The following is a 15,104-nucleotide window of genomic DNA, read 5'->3' as shown; positions in this document are numbered from 1 at the left end:
ATTTTAACCATTACACATACACATAAAACCATCTTTTATTTATTGGCTGATTATTTCAAATTCTTCTTGTATATACAAGTTGAAAGTCTAAAAGTAACACAGGAACCATTTTGTGTACTCTCTAACAGGGCATACAGAAGTGTATTAACTCCCTCATAAAAGTGTACATGAAGGTGCCTCTCTGTCAATCCTGTGATAGCAGCCATGTCAGCCAAAAATTAAGAGTCAGGATGAACTCAGCTGTTGTAGAAATGGGTCAGCCATTTGCCTCAGGATCTCCAAAGCCAGCTGTGTGCCTGGCTTTTTTTGTTCCCAACAGAAAGGTGAAAGTGACACAGAAATGTAAGTAACACGTAAATTGACACTGGATCAAGCCAACAGAGACTTAGTGACACAGATTCAAGTATCTACCTTTTTAATGGTCTCATTATTCTATTTCCTATCTTTCTTTGCAGTTCATTTCTAAAACCTGGTTTCTCCAAAAGAGAACTCAATCCAAAAATCCACTTTGATTTTACAGTATAATGCCCCACACTCAAAACTCACCCAAAATCTCCCTCACTGGTTTCTGAGATGATTTTTATGTGTATAATATAATTAGATGTCAGCTGTGGAGGAAACCGATTTTGAAGTTTGTAACCCTTGCTCAGCAATGAAATATTTTTTAATTAACTACAACTAGGTAATCATTCAGCTGCCCTAAGGAACAGAAGCACCACCATGATATTGCTGTCTCTTTACACTTGGGTGGGATACTAACACTGCCATTAACAGCTGGCTTAATGCTGGCTGCATCACATTGTGGAAAAGTTTTTTGAAGAGCTCAACTTGGAAATACATGTATTATACTGCCAAGGCTGAAATAATTACCAAGTTCTGGATAAGGTGCCCACAATAGTTAAAATATTTGAAACTCATCCTTCAAGTTCTGCAGGGTACTACTAGTGCTCCAGGATGCAAATATTTACAGATCAATTTGACAAGTGGCCATTTAAAAGGTTATATAACTGTACTAATGTCATTTACAAGACAAATAACAACAGGTGAGCTACTCCAATGAAGGTATTTGCAAAATTAAAAATTTATACCATCTAATTTTAGAAGACTTTCTATACAAACTCAGACTTATATTCCTTAATATAGCCAATTCCTGAATATAGCCAATGAATAGTGATCAGAATTATAGCTAAACTTTCAGTAACCAACAAAAATATAATATTTAGACTTTTGAAAAGGTAGACAAAATCTCTGGTTCTTTCCAATGTTGCTCATATTTTTTTCATGAAAAGCATCTGCCAGACAAAACAGTGGCATGCTCATATGGAATCTGCTAATGTAATACTAACAAAAGACTTCACCTTCTTACAGTATACTCAAAACATCACATACAAAACATAGGCAGCTGTTTAAGGACAAGTGGTAGTAAGACATTGATAAAGAAAATTCCATCCCAGGATATTTAAGGCAGATGAAAAAGTAGCCACAGCATGATCCATGCCAAGACTTCAGACCAGTGAATGACAACCAAGTACAAGTGCCTGGAAAATCGGGAGCAGCAACACGAGAGAGGCATTATCATCTGCCCTTCACCTGCTCAGTCCCCTCCAGCAGATTTCATCTTTCTCTTGGCCTGTTCTATGTACTGTTCTCATCACATCATAGGGTATATAATATGCTGTGCCTGCTTTTTTAGTTTATCCAGGTCCTTTTATTTGCCACTGAATATCTGGAGACTAGCAATGCTGAGAAACTAAAATTTACAGTAGCACAGCTCTATCTGCTAATGAAGACATGATGAGAAAACAGAATATAAACAATGTAAGTCTGTGCCCTTCCTGCCCTGTAACAGTTCTGATTCATCAGAAAAGTAAAGGTAAGCTTCAATGGAGGTAAAAAAAAGAAAAGAAAATAAGAAGTCTGGTCTTCTCAAAATCCAGTGTCCATCCAAACTCATGAAAGTTGTACTTAGTGCTTGTTTTTCTACATGTTTCTCATTTTGGCCATGAGTTCTTCTAGGCTTTCTTCAGACTCTGTTACTGTCTCCCCAGTTATTAAATTCTCTTCCTGTTAGGAACAGGAAGAAAAAGTTGTCAACAAAAAAGTAAACAAAAAACCCCCACAGATTAGCTTTATTGCTGTTACACCACAAATTTTCCAAGAATCAGGCACTGAGTTGTGAGATTAGGCCTAAGTGATTATAAGTTTCAACTGTAAACTATTTTGACTAGGAGTTAGAATGTTCTTACTGCAATACATTCAGATTCTATGTTCCCCAGGTATACTCATTGCTCTTTGACTACATACAGCTTTTACAAGGTATGTATGGTAAAAAATTAATTAGTCACCAAAATATCAACTGAGAAATTCACATTTGCTGTCCCCCAGCCCCCAAATGCATTCATTCCTATCATCTCAGCAGTACCTTCACACTAGCATCCACACTTAAAGAAGTCTGTTTCCTGGGAACACAAAACTGGACCATAAAAAAGAATAATCAAATGAACTTAGGTCAAGATTCACTGGAATTGTTCAAGGTGGAATTCTGTTTTAGGTTTAAAGGGTAACCAAACTGGCCGGTACAATAAATTTTAATCTACAATGTGTATTTCAAAAATTCATAAAGAATAAATACATTACCTTGTCTGGGATAGTATATGCTACACTAATTCCCTCAGGAAGCTCAGGTACCGGGCCAGATGCAGCCTTCAGCTCTTCTTCTGAAATTTCTGATACTAATTCAATGCCTTTGCATTAAAAGAAAACAAGAACTCAGTTAAATGTTAGAAGAAAAAGTTCTTTAACCACCAAGTTATCACAGTAAGAGGAAAGATGCAGCTATTTTCCCGAAACAGGATAAAATTAAAGCAGAAACACCTTTGATTTCAACAACTTCATTCCATTATCAATACAAAATATTTTCCCTTTACAATACATGAAATAATTCTATATAGGCAACTTATGAACCAGAATGGCATCTCTTCCTTGTCCTTAGCACTTAAACTTTACTATAAGGACACTACTCCCAGTTGTAAGGTAAGATTATTTTCTATAGCATGTAATAAACAGAACATATATCTCCATTCTTAAAATGGTTATATCAAACACATTTACCATTCCTTCAGATAATTCCTTCTAATTTAAAACCCTCATAGGAATGTGAAAATCCATGGGATGCCTCCGCACAGTGGTTATGGAAATGACAACTGCTCTCTAGTATATTTAAAAGGAATATGCAGTTAATACATCTTCTCATATCTCTCTCATCTTCAGAACATCTTCTGAGAAAGACTGTTATTCAAGCAGCAGTTACATTTTGAGCCTAAAACCTGCAAACGGCACTAAAAATGTATCATCAAGTTGTGGTAAAATTACTTTCAAAACCTGTGAAAAGCCAACAGTAATTACACAGTGTAAGTTACAAAAAATAGGAACTAGAAGAATTCTATACCCTAAACTGTGTTCACCCAAATTGAATCTTAGTATTGGAAACATCATTTAGTCTCCAGTTAACGACTCACCCCAGTCATTGTCTTCATGTACTATTTCTTCTTCCTTTTCAATTACTTCTTCTTTTGGTCTTTCAGCTTCTTTTTTCTGGAGGGAAAACACAAAGAAATAAACGCCTCAATAACCAAAATTTAACAGTCTCATTTCCAAGAACAGCAAAGAAGTTCAAGCCTAATATTCACATGTCTTCCAATATGTAAGGTAAAAAGTTCTAAATGGTGACTGCTTAGAAGCAAAAAGGCAGAATACCTGCAAGTTCAAAAAACACCAAACCCGTTAACACTCAGAAACATACAACTGCCAGAAAAGTTTGCACTCAGTTAAGTAATATTTTCTTCTACATAACTGCTCAACTTTTCTTCCTATCCTTTACTTTAAGATAACTGTAAGTATTGTATACTTAGAAACATGTGCAACCATCTGAGGACGACTGCTGCAAACTGGAGTAGCAACAAACATTTCCTTTTACTACAGATTTGCAGCTTGCTTTGTTATCTGAGGAAAGGGAAATTAAAGAAATCAACCCACAAACCCAAACCCTTTTCACCTTATAATTTTCTTGCTGTTTTCTGCAATTGTGGTCACTGCACTGGGGGTTTGGCTTCATAGACATAGTTGGGAAGAAATCCTGCATCGCATTGTATCCAAGATAATAACTCACAGTACCAAAATTTAACAGGTACCTAGAAATACAGAGAAAGAAGGAGCTTGTAATACAGGTGCAAACCTAAAACTTCAGTTGCTCAGGGAATAATTTTTCCTCAAAGAACTTTTAGACTACACTTTCAGACTTGTGGAGTTATCTAGTTACTGTAATTGCTTTAAATCCAGTTATGCTGTAGTCAGCTGGCAATAGAATAACTGGATCAATATAGGAACCTGTCTTCTCATGGTGTGTTAAAATAACTCAGCTACAGGCAAGAGAAGTAATTTATTCTTTGTCCACGTACAAAATTTCAAAGACAAGTCAGCACTACAGTATTTTTAATGTATAACTTAATGACATCAAATCAGAGCATGTTTAAATGCAGAACTAAGAAAAAACGTGCATGTGTGTATGCATAACAGAAACCCTTCGGAAAACACTGAAACTGTTTCTTACCCCTTTGTACACATCAAATAGCAACAACTCAGTCACTTACTTGAGAACATTTTGTACAAGCATTCCTGCCACAACACCCATGGTTGTAGGAAGACTGGCTGCACAAACTCCTTCTCGTTTCAATGTCTTCTCATCAATATTTGCAGCTACTACCAGTGGAGGAGCACACTGAGGGACAACAGAGAAATTAAAGTGTAAAAAAGCATTCAAGAAATCCCACGGATCACACAGAATTTTAAGGTAGTGCATCAGCTGTGCCAGGATGACACTCAATAGGCCAGCTGATCTTCATATTCCCAGTCCCACTCTAAAAGGCAAGTGAGCAATTCAGCAGAGCAGCACGTACCGCAAAACAAGCGGATTCACCAGGTATGATCAGCTGGATGTGTCCTGACACTGCATTTTCACTCACTCCAGACTCCATCCAGATTTGTCCAAGTTCATTGCAGGCCTTATAAACACAGAAACATGCAGGTCAGCACTGCAGAAGTTTAATAAAAAGAAAAGGAACCCAAACAATGTGATAAATTGGGAGTGATGAAACACATTCATCTCCCTGCTTTCAGGCAAAAAGGCTATGGTCAGAATAAGGGACATGAAGAGATAGAAGAGAAATTATTTCTCAAAGGACAAATCAAACAGCGAATTAAAGTTGCCCTCATGAAGCCAGCCCTTTCCTGAGGTCCTGAGATGCTTTAACAAATCCAGACATTAGTGACCCAATTACAGCACACTATAGAATATAATTCCACAAACTATTTTTAGAAGCTTGGATAGAGTGTATCTGTGTGCCTTCCTTGCCTGCAATTTGTGGATCAAGTCAGCTGAAGGGTAACAGAAAACACACATTTGGCATATACCTTACATTGGCTGCTACTATAAAGAAAAGCAGTTTAATTAAATAAACAGCATTTTTAGTAGGCAAAAAATCGTGTGAAGTATACAATTAGCTATAGAAAATCTTTAAAAGTTTGTAAGATTTAGCATACCAGCCTTTGAAAATACTGTTATATAAACAGAGTAATTTGAAAAGACAGACTTTATGAGAATTTGATCTTCTACTAACCATTAGCTAATAGTAACTTTAAAATCTTCAGTGATATTTATACACGTAAAATGAGTTCATAAGAACTGGGTAAAAGCTCAGATTCCTCAAGCCAAGGGGGACATTTCTTAGGGGACTGTTTTTAAGTTCCTGTCTTTTTTATAGCTGCACAATTCCTAACATTATTTATAGGAGAAAACAAACTTCTACAATCTCGTGCCTTACTGTGTTAATTGCCATACGAGCTTCAAAGTTGTCCACGCAGCTCAGAACGAGATCCACAGGCTTGCCTTCCTCCAGTCCACCATTACTGAAACAAGCATCAGAGGTTTACATGAAATTGCTGGCAAAACAAAACACCAACACAGCAACCAACATGCTGCTTTAGAGTACAGAAGCCCAAGCAAAGTGAATTTCTAACAAAACTTGTGCAAATGCAGTACAGGATACAACCAGCATCGTAGATCTGCAGTAGTCAGAACACCATCCTGAAGCTGGGATTTAAACATATGGGCATTTTAGACTGTTTTATACAGTGTGCACTCACAGTACAAAGTATTGGAGAATTGTATCTTTGTACACCAGAACTGCAAATGGTGTAAGTTATTTCAGATCTCTGTGAGGTCCACCAATAATTACTTTCTTCTTCATTCTATAAATCATACCTGAAACTACTACAGAGCACTCAAGATATGATCTCATCTGTTTTCCTTAATGGAAAACCTAGAGCTTTGGTTGGAAATCTAAAGATGCACTCATATAAAAAATAACTACATAACAGCAGAAATAAATGCCAGCTATAGAGAACACATCTAGGCAGGAATGTCTTCATATACATATATTTCCCAGACGTTTTTTTTTTTCAATTGGAAGTTATTAAATTGAAAAAGAGCCCTGAGAAGAAAAAAAGTAAGGCTGTGTAGAACCACACATCAGGAGAAGTTAGCAATATGCTAAAGTTGAGGGATTTTACCTTATTCTATCCATGAAGTGCTCAAAGTTGTCCAGTGTAGTGATGTTGTAGTTATGTACTTCAAACTGAACATCAGGATTAATATCCCTTATGAAGGAAATAATAGGAGTCAGTAGCAAAGAATAAAATTATAATTTGCATTCTACTCCCTAACTTCTCGAGTGTTGCTACGGTCTTAAATTTCAAGTCTGAACTCTAGAATTCACCCATATCTGTCAAAAACTCAGATTAGATAAGAAAAACCCCACAACACATGGAAGTGGTATAGTTTATACTAAACTTTTGAGCAAAACTGGCTTTACTTATAAAGTAGCCTCACATTAAGGCTTTGGCCAAAATTTACAAAAATGTCTTTCAATGAAAAATGTCAATCATCCCCACAAGTATTTTATACTCAAATTCCCAAATTGGATCGTGCTACTTTGCAAATGATTAAGAGTGAAACATTGGTTTTCTGGAGCAGCATCCTGGCTAGATACATTTTGATACCCACTTCTCCAAGTTATACCTCAAAGTATGTTCTGCTGCTTGCACTTTACTCAATCCAGCTTGATGAGGTTGGAAGAAGAGTCTGTTCATGTTTGCCAGCTCCACTTTGTCATAATCAAACAGAAGCAGCTACAATAAAAATTGTTTTAACACGTGTGAATCTCCAGACTCTGCAAACAGAGCACTGTGGAAAGACATTTTGAACAACAAAACTAATTCTGAAACCAAAGTCATAGAAAACTCCCCCAATCCAACTCCCTCCCTCAGAGACCCATTCAGTTCATGTACAAGAGGAACTGACATTGTAAGGATGTGAAAAACTGAATCAACCTGTTACATCATTAAAATTACTCAATAAAAAGTTAACTCTTTATTTGATCTAAACTAAGAATATTCAACAGATTAACCTACATGAACAGTATCATATCTGTTATCACATTCCTACTTGCTGCCACGTGACAAACTAACATTTGTGATAAATATACCTGTTTGTCATCTACTACATTTCAGCTGCATGACATAAACTTGGTTCTTATAAGACTTTATGTTTTATGTGAAACACCCTCTCCTTTTTCTTTACTTTGTTTTCCTTTTGCAGTAATCCAGTATGAAGATTAGAGAGATGGGTTCATATAAGAATACGGAAATGACAAATATCCAAACAAGAATCATCCACATGATACAGGATTAAACCCTAAATTAAACAATTTAATCAGTGTAATAAAAATACAGACTCTTCATTTGCGATGTTTACACAAGTGCTGCTCATGAGTGCTTCCTTCACAGCATTTTTTATTTGGGTAAAATCAAGTTCTTTACAAAGAGGACTGGTGCATCTACTATAAAGATACAGAAGAATAAAAAAACTCTCATTACCTTACCAATGCCACACCTTGTCAGCATTTCAGCAGTCACACTGCCAACGCCCCCTACACCTACTACTGCAACTGTGAAGGTACGGATTTTCTGTAGAAAGAAATAATAGACAGATCAGTATCTCAAAAGTGGTCCTCACAGGGAAGAAAATGCAAGCAATGTTTCATTACAGGTAGAATCCTACCTCATAGTCTTTGACAATCCCCATTCTTTTTAATGCCATCAAGCGACTACAAAGAAAAAAAAAATGCAACGTTAAAAAGAAAATGTTCTTAATGTTTTTAACAACAACTTTGCTTTTCAGGTATTTAAAATAACTTTTGCTTTAGAAATAACCTCACCAAGTAATAAACTCGAGCCTGCTGTTTCCACTGTAGTTGTGATTGCCAGCTAGGTAAAGTCTGAGTGAGAGAGTAGATGCTTTCCTATTTGCCCCAGAGCCCTAACCCTGCAGAAACTCGTGCACCCATTCCTCTGGTATGCTTAATATTGATTAAATCATGAGGGCACAGCTATTTTTGTAAATGAATCCCTGATTTACAGAATGAAAGGTGACACTTACTTTTGGTAATGAACCATATGGCAGCAAACTAGTGAAGACTTGCACTGTTTTCTGATTGATTTGATTAACATAACATTATAAAATAAAATAAATAGACGCTATCGGGTTTTGAGGATAACTGAAAAGATTTTAAAGTAACATTTTATCCCTCTATTGCGTTTTTCATGGAAGTGCAAGTATCAACTTGTATTAAGGAAAATAAAACCAAATCCAAACCAACAAGACAAAAACCAAAAAGTCATCAGATTTCTAGAATGGAAGGGGTCTCTAAAGCCCAAGAATTCTATAAAAGGACTTCTAAAATAGGCAATTTGGAGGAATGAGAATAAGACCTCACTCAATACCAACACCTGTCTCATTTACTGCACCGTAGCGAAAAACTCACAAGGTTTCCTCTCTCTCTCTCTCTCTCTCTCTCCCCCCTCCCTTGCCTGTATTGTAGAGCAAGATAATACTAAGTAACCCTGAAATCCAGCCCAGCCAGATGGGAAATCCGAGAGCATCCCTCCACCCGCCTCCTGCACTGCCCGACAGACCCCGAGCACAGGAGGGGGAATCTCCCCATCCCCGTCCGAGCCTCCTTCATCTCCGTGCGCCTCTCCCTGTGCCTCCCGCGGGCCCGCCGGTCCAGCCGAGCTCTCCCTGTTCCCCTCCCGCGCCCGGCAGGGCCCCGCAGGCTCCACAGGCGCACCTGTAGGGGTTGGAGTCGGTCACCTCGGGGCTCATGGTGTGGATGCGGGCCCGCGCCGCTCCCCGCCCGCGCCGCTCCCGCGCCAGCTCCTCCTCCAGCTCCCGCACCCGCCGCTCCAGCCGCTCCAGCCGCCCGGGATCGGGATCGGGATCCGCCATGGCAGCGACACGTCTGCGCCGGGCCCGCGCCTTCCGGGAAACGCCGGGGCGGGCCCAGCTGAGGCGGGCCTTCACACCCGGGGCCGCCTCCCCACACCCGGGACCGCCTCCCCACAGCCGGGACCGCCTCCCCACAGCCGGGGCCGCCTCCTCACGCCGGCAGCTGAGGGGCGGTGCCTGCCCCCCGGGAAACGCCGTGTTCCAGGGGAGTCCCCGGGCCCCGCAGCCAGGGGGCTGTGAAGCGCTTTCCCTGGCGGATCCGGGGCGGGCTCCGGCGCGGCCTCCCGGGATGGCGGAGCCGGGCACCAGCGAGGTGCGGCCGCAGCACCGCTTCGACCAGGACAGCCTGGAGCGGTACCTGGGCAGCCGCTTGCCCGGCTTCCCTCGGCAGCCCGCGGGTACTCTGGCTGTCAGGCAGTACAGGTAACACACTGATGGCAGTGGTGACACAGGCGGAGCGGCCCCAGCCGCTGCCCGGGCCCGGAGCCCGTGAGGGGAGAGGAGAGCAGAGCAGAGCAGAGCAGAGCAGAGGAGCTCCCAGCCCGGGGAAAGCGGTCACAGGGAGAGCCCTTTGCCGTCGGGATGGCGGGCAGCAGTCATCCATGGGTTTCTAAGATGCGTTCTGACTTAGTCCAATTAAAGGCACATCCCAAACCGTCCTCTGAGCTGCTGGAGAAGGCAAAGTTTGCGGCGGCGGCCGCAGTGACCTTTGTCACACTCAGTGTGTGCCCGGCCGTGGGCGGGCCGTGAGCTGTGGGGACTTGCCGCTGTCTGCACATTACACCCACGGCTGTTCTGCTACTTACACCTAAAGTGCAGTCGATCTGCTCCATCTTTAATTGCACAGCGAATAGTAATGTTCAGAAGCAGGTGCATGGCTTAAGAAATCCATGGTAAAAGCGTTAGACTGCCACCAGGTGAGCAAATCCCCGAAGGCAGCGCAAGGATGTGCCGAGATTCCCATTTCTGCCCGGAGATCATTGTGCACTGTGCCAGGGAGGGGCCACAGCCCGGCCCCAAAGCCTCTGTTCCACAGGGCACTGGGCTCGCTTGCATTCTGCAAATCAGTGGTGTGGCCGCACGACTTCATGTCAGGAAATAATTATTAGAAGCAAAGTTATTCTAACAGTAAAGATTAATTCCTTTGTCGGCGTGACCTCGACTAACTTATTTGTAGTTATCACTAAGAAACAGTGAACAATTCATTGTCTTCTGATGTAAATATAAAACATTCATTCATTCAATCTGCCCTAATCTTCCTATGCACTTCACCTGAGAAGACTTTAGGGGAGGCCTTAGGACAGTAGCTAATATTAAAAAGTCTGCTAAAATTTTACTATTTATGCTTTTACTTCGTCTTTTAATTACAGTTCAAGGCTTCAGCTGGCCTAAATTTGTTTTGTTCCAGGCAGAGTACTTGTCAGTTAAACTTTTTAAACTATTACAAAATGCCCTAACTGCTTTGGGGAGAATGGAAGTGTAATGGGAGGAATGTGGGCAAAAGTTCACTTGATTTGTGTTTTCCAATAGTAATCTAATAATTTATTTGACTAGGTCAGAATACATCTTAAAAATTAACCCGAATAAGGAGAGAAAAAGCATGCAGATTAACACAGAGCCTTGAGGAAAATAAACATCAATGAGTTTGATTGGAATATGATAGACAAGGTGTTGTGAAGGATTTAACTGGGTTGTCCTTCTCTTTTGCACGTGTATGATTGAAATGTCTAATTTTCCTTGTGACTCCAACATGCATTCTTTAAAATTTTACAGCTCCTATAGGCTGTCCCTAAAGCATAATTTTTTGACATGATAATCCAGCTGGCAAACAGTGGGTCTTGGTACTAGAATCATCAGTAATTTAATCATAGACTAGAATCATAGAGTGGTTTGGGCTGGAACAGACCTTAAACATCATCTAGTTCCAACCCTCTTGCCATGGGCAGGGACACCTTTCTCTAGACCAGGTTGTCCTAAGCCCCATCCATCCTGGGCTTGAACACTTTCAGAGATGGGGCATCCACAGTTTCTCTGGGCAGCCTGTTCCAATCCAGATTTGAAAACAACCCACAAACACAGAACAGCTCTGGAGAAGATGCTTTTCTCCATCTTGCCATTTTGTTCAGATCAAGTCAAAATGCACTTTTGCAAGTATCATTTTTGTTAGAAGTTTACAAATGTGTAATTATTTGAATGTTTGAGTAAATATAATCTTTCTCTTTGCAGCTCAGGCCAGTCAAACCCAACCTTTTACCTTCAGAAGGGTGGGCAGGCTTTTGTGCTCAGGAAGAAGCCCCATGGTCCTCTTCTACCTAGAGCACACAAGGTAAGTAACATTCTTCACTGAGCTCCAAACACTTTGTTTTTCAGGTGACCAGAGTCTATACATGATGGTCCAGTGCACTGATGAATGTGTCCAGAAATACAGTGGGTTGCTGGATTTTTTCCCAGGTTCTCTGCTCTACATATAATTAAACATTCAAGAGGATTCACTGTGCTTATTTATGTTTAGGAGGTTTTAATTGAACCTAAATTTCTGTGTCTTCTTCAGGTGGATAGAGAATATCGTGTGCAGAAAGCCTTATTTTCAGCTGGGTTTCCAGTGCCTGAGCCCCTTTTGTATTGCAGTGACGTCTCTATCATTGGAACAGAGTTTTATGTAATGCAGCATGTGCAGGTTGGTCCTCCAGTGTGAGAGATTCTTTCCTTCTCTCTACTGCAAGATGCTTTTAAATTGTCTAAAACCTTTCTGTTAGACCCTTGCCCAGCACAGTTTTGTGATATGAGTGTAAATAATCTTCTGATATTTTAAAGAAATGCTAGCTATTAGTGATTCTCACAGGTTTCAGCTTCTCCAGGGCTTATTTCACATTTTGTTGAAATTTTTAAATGAGTATTTAACCTCTTGTTCTTGTTTGAGCTCTTGGAAGGATATCTTGAAATGAGGCAATATTGCTTCTGTGAAAAGCATACACAAGTCAGAGAGAAAATATCAGTCTGTAAACTGAATCTTTGGATATCCTGGAGCCTGTTTAGTATTGAAGATATGAACTGATGTACAATCATATTTTCTTGAAAACAAAGCAGGATTCCAGTTCAGACAGTAGTTTCAGGAAGAACACAGCTTGTCTCTGTCTGTGGTCCACCACTCTGGGGGTGCTGTAGCTGAGTTGATACACTTTTTGTTAGATTTTGGTAATTTCAAGCATAAGTCAGCTGCTGTACTGTGTCTTTTTTTTTTTTTTTTTTTTTTTTTAATCCTGTGGGAGGAGGAGTTGAATTCAAGCCTTTCCCTTTTCATTGTATCCCTTTCTATCACCAGATTTGCTGGGAAATTAGAAATGTAAGTTTATGGGCCAGTTTCAGAAGATTAGGTTAACCTTCCTACAAAAACCATAAATGAAGGGTAATAGAATGTAAAAGCTGTGAAAAATTTGAAACAGATTTCTTGCATCAAAGATGGAGAGTTTTACTGGTTTTGATTAGACAAAAAGCAATTCCTTAATAAGAAACCTTGTTAGATTTCTAAGTATGTAAGTGTACAGTCTGTCCATTCTGGTCAGCACTACTCTCTTTTTAACAATTGTGAAAATGAAACAACAAGCCCGTCTTCTAAATGTATTCAACTGCTTTTAAGGAAGAAAAAACAAGTGAATTTCTTTGATTGTTAGAGTTTCTGTACCCATAACCCACCCATTCCCCTGCCTCCTCCTCCTTTCCCTGGGGTCTTCATTGGTATTTCTTCTGCAATTTAGCTTTTAGAGACAATACAGCAACATTGTTTTTCCTGGTACTTTCAAGCATGAGGATACCTGAATTGACGGTTCTAATTCAGAATTTAATCTACAGATACACAACAGATATCTATATGCATTAGATACACCATATACTAATGACCTGGGTTTACCGTGAATCCCTTCATTGGCCCTGGGTGAGGAATAAAATAATTAAGGAAGGAATTTTTGATTGCATAGGGAGTGTTGGTTCACTCCATTTGTTTTTGGTTGTGGAATATATACCTTTACTTCTTTTCATCTGGGTGTGTATATCCCACCAAATACCTGATTTGTGATATTTCCAGGGTCGCATTTTCCGAGACATCTCTCTGCCTGAGGTGGGCCCAGCAGAGCGTTCTGCTCTGTATCTTGCAATGATAGAAACTCTGGCCCTGTTGCACTCCTTTGATTTACAGTCATTGGGTCTCCAAGGATATGGTAGAGGACCAGGATACTGCAAAAGACAGGTACAACTTTTAGCATTCTCTTGTTTTGTCTGGTCTTTGACTGTTTATCTTATTTGCATGCTAAATTGTTAATTATTAATGATCGTATCTTAGCTATTAAACCTTCACTTAGTTCAATTAATTGTGCACAATTTGAAGCTACTACTGCATTCAGATTGATTCTGTAATGCTGTACTTAGGGAATGATATGCATTTGCTTTGGAATAACACTAGATTTGGGCTATGTAAATAGGATTGAAATGGGTGTAGTGTTCATTTCATCTTTTGATATCTCAGTTCACATTTGCAGATGCAGAGGTACTGGGTTTTACTGAATTTTCAAGCAACATGGTGATAGCCAAAGCCCAGAAGCATGTGCTTCAAATTTTTGTACTCTTGAAAAATTTGTGAATCAACTGAAAAATCTGTTGGAGTGTTTGTATTTTTTAGGTATCAACTTGGAAAAAACAGTATGATGCAGCTGCTCATACAGATATTCCTGCCATGAACAAGCTGGCTGAATGGTTAGCAAACAACTTGCCACCTGATGATAGTGAAGAAAGCCTGATTCATGGGGACTTCAGAATAGATAACATCATCTTCCACCCAACACAGGTATTTGAATGTATTTGTACATTTAGTAGGTTTTGGCCCTCCATCTGTTTGTATTCCTATCATGTAATGGGACACTTATACGTGGATTATTTTAGTGCATGAAACATCTTTGAAAGAAACAGTAGAAAACTGAACTCTTCTCTGTGTAAGGTGTTTAGTTACCTAATACAGTCCTGGCTTTGTTTACAGGAGCTAGATAGAATGGATGGAATCACAGAATCATAGAATTGTCTGGATTGGAAGAGACCTTAAAGATTATCTATTTCCAACTTCTTGGCTATGGGCAGGAATGCCTTTTACTAGACCAGGTTGCTCAGGACCTTATCCTACCTGGCCTTGAGAGATACTCCATTTATTCATTAGTTCTAGTCCCTGCTTCAAAGTACAGGAACAAAGCATTTTATATGCATAGATTCTATTGGATTCAGTGCAGCTGAAGGCTCACTTCATTAAACTAGATAAGCATCTGATCCAAAGCCTACTGACATCTGTTTTATGGCTTCAGTTAACAAGGGCTTTTGGAGCAGAAGCTGAATGTGTGATACTTGGCACTAGTGGAAGCAGAGGGAAATCTGCCAAAGCTTTTTAGTTATGGAGCACGTGTAGATCACAGAGACCCTGAAAGTCCCCCATTCATCTTTAGGGAAAAAAATATTTTTTTGTTTTGTTTCTAGTTTATGGAAATAAATATGTGCTTGCTATCTATCTATTGATCAACACAGTTGTGTTTTCATTACTTTTTTCTGTGCTACCTGAGTTGTGACCAGAAGACATGCCTGGAACTTGCAACCATGACTGCAATGGCTGCTTCATGGCAAAGCAACAGGTCCCAGAGATTCCTAGAGGTTTTGTGCATAGATTAGT

At 39.9% G+C, this 15,104-nt stretch overlaps 2 protein-coding genes across 2 annotated transcripts in view; one reads left to right on the top strand and one right to left on the bottom strand.

Moving 5' to 3' along the window:
• Nucleotides 1-14: 14 nt before the first annotated feature.
• Nucleotides 15-9,360, bottom strand: UBA5 (ubiquitin like modifier activating enzyme 5). Its single transcript, XM_083880023.1, has 12 exons — nucleotides 9,246-9,360; nucleotides 8,177-8,222; nucleotides 7,993-8,082; nucleotides 7,136-7,245; nucleotides 6,628-6,714; nucleotides 5,880-5,964; nucleotides 4,956-5,060; nucleotides 4,650-4,777; nucleotides 4,055-4,190; nucleotides 3,519-3,594; nucleotides 2,638-2,744; nucleotides 15-2,064 (listed from the first exon to the last, which is right to left on the bottom strand). Exons 1-12 carry the CDS (start codon nucleotides 9,278-9,280, stop codon nucleotides 1,981-1,983), a joined length of 1,089 nt encoding a protein of 362 aa, XP_083736149.1. The 5' UTR covers nucleotides 9,281-9,360; the 3' UTR covers nucleotides 15-1,980.
• A 218-nt stretch (nucleotides 9,361-9,578) lies between these two features.
• Nucleotides 9,579-15,104, top strand: part of ACAD11 (acyl-CoA dehydrogenase family member 11) — a 29,173-nt gene continuing 23,647 nt past the window's right edge. Inside the window, exons 1-5 of the mRNA XM_083880009.1 lie at nucleotides 9,579-9,826; nucleotides 11,630-11,729; nucleotides 11,955-12,080; nucleotides 13,485-13,646; nucleotides 14,076-14,240. Of these exons, the coding sequence (XP_083736135.1) occupies nucleotides 9,693-9,826; nucleotides 11,630-11,729; nucleotides 11,955-12,080; nucleotides 13,485-13,646; nucleotides 14,076-14,240 (687 nt within the window). The 5' untranslated portion in view covers nucleotides 9,579-9,692. The remainder of the gene's footprint in view (nucleotides 9,827-11,629; nucleotides 11,730-11,954; nucleotides 12,081-13,484; nucleotides 13,647-14,075; nucleotides 14,241-15,104) is intronic.

This window comes from Zosterops lateralis (assembly GCF_965231275.1).
Source record: "Zosterops lateralis genome assembly, chromosome: 1".
Lineage (NCBI taxonomy): Eukaryota > Metazoa > Chordata > Aves > Passeriformes > Zosteropidae > Zosterops > Zosterops lateralis.
The sequence above is the reverse complement of the archived record's forward strand: the minus strand, read 5'-3'. Positions and strand labels throughout refer to the sequence as shown.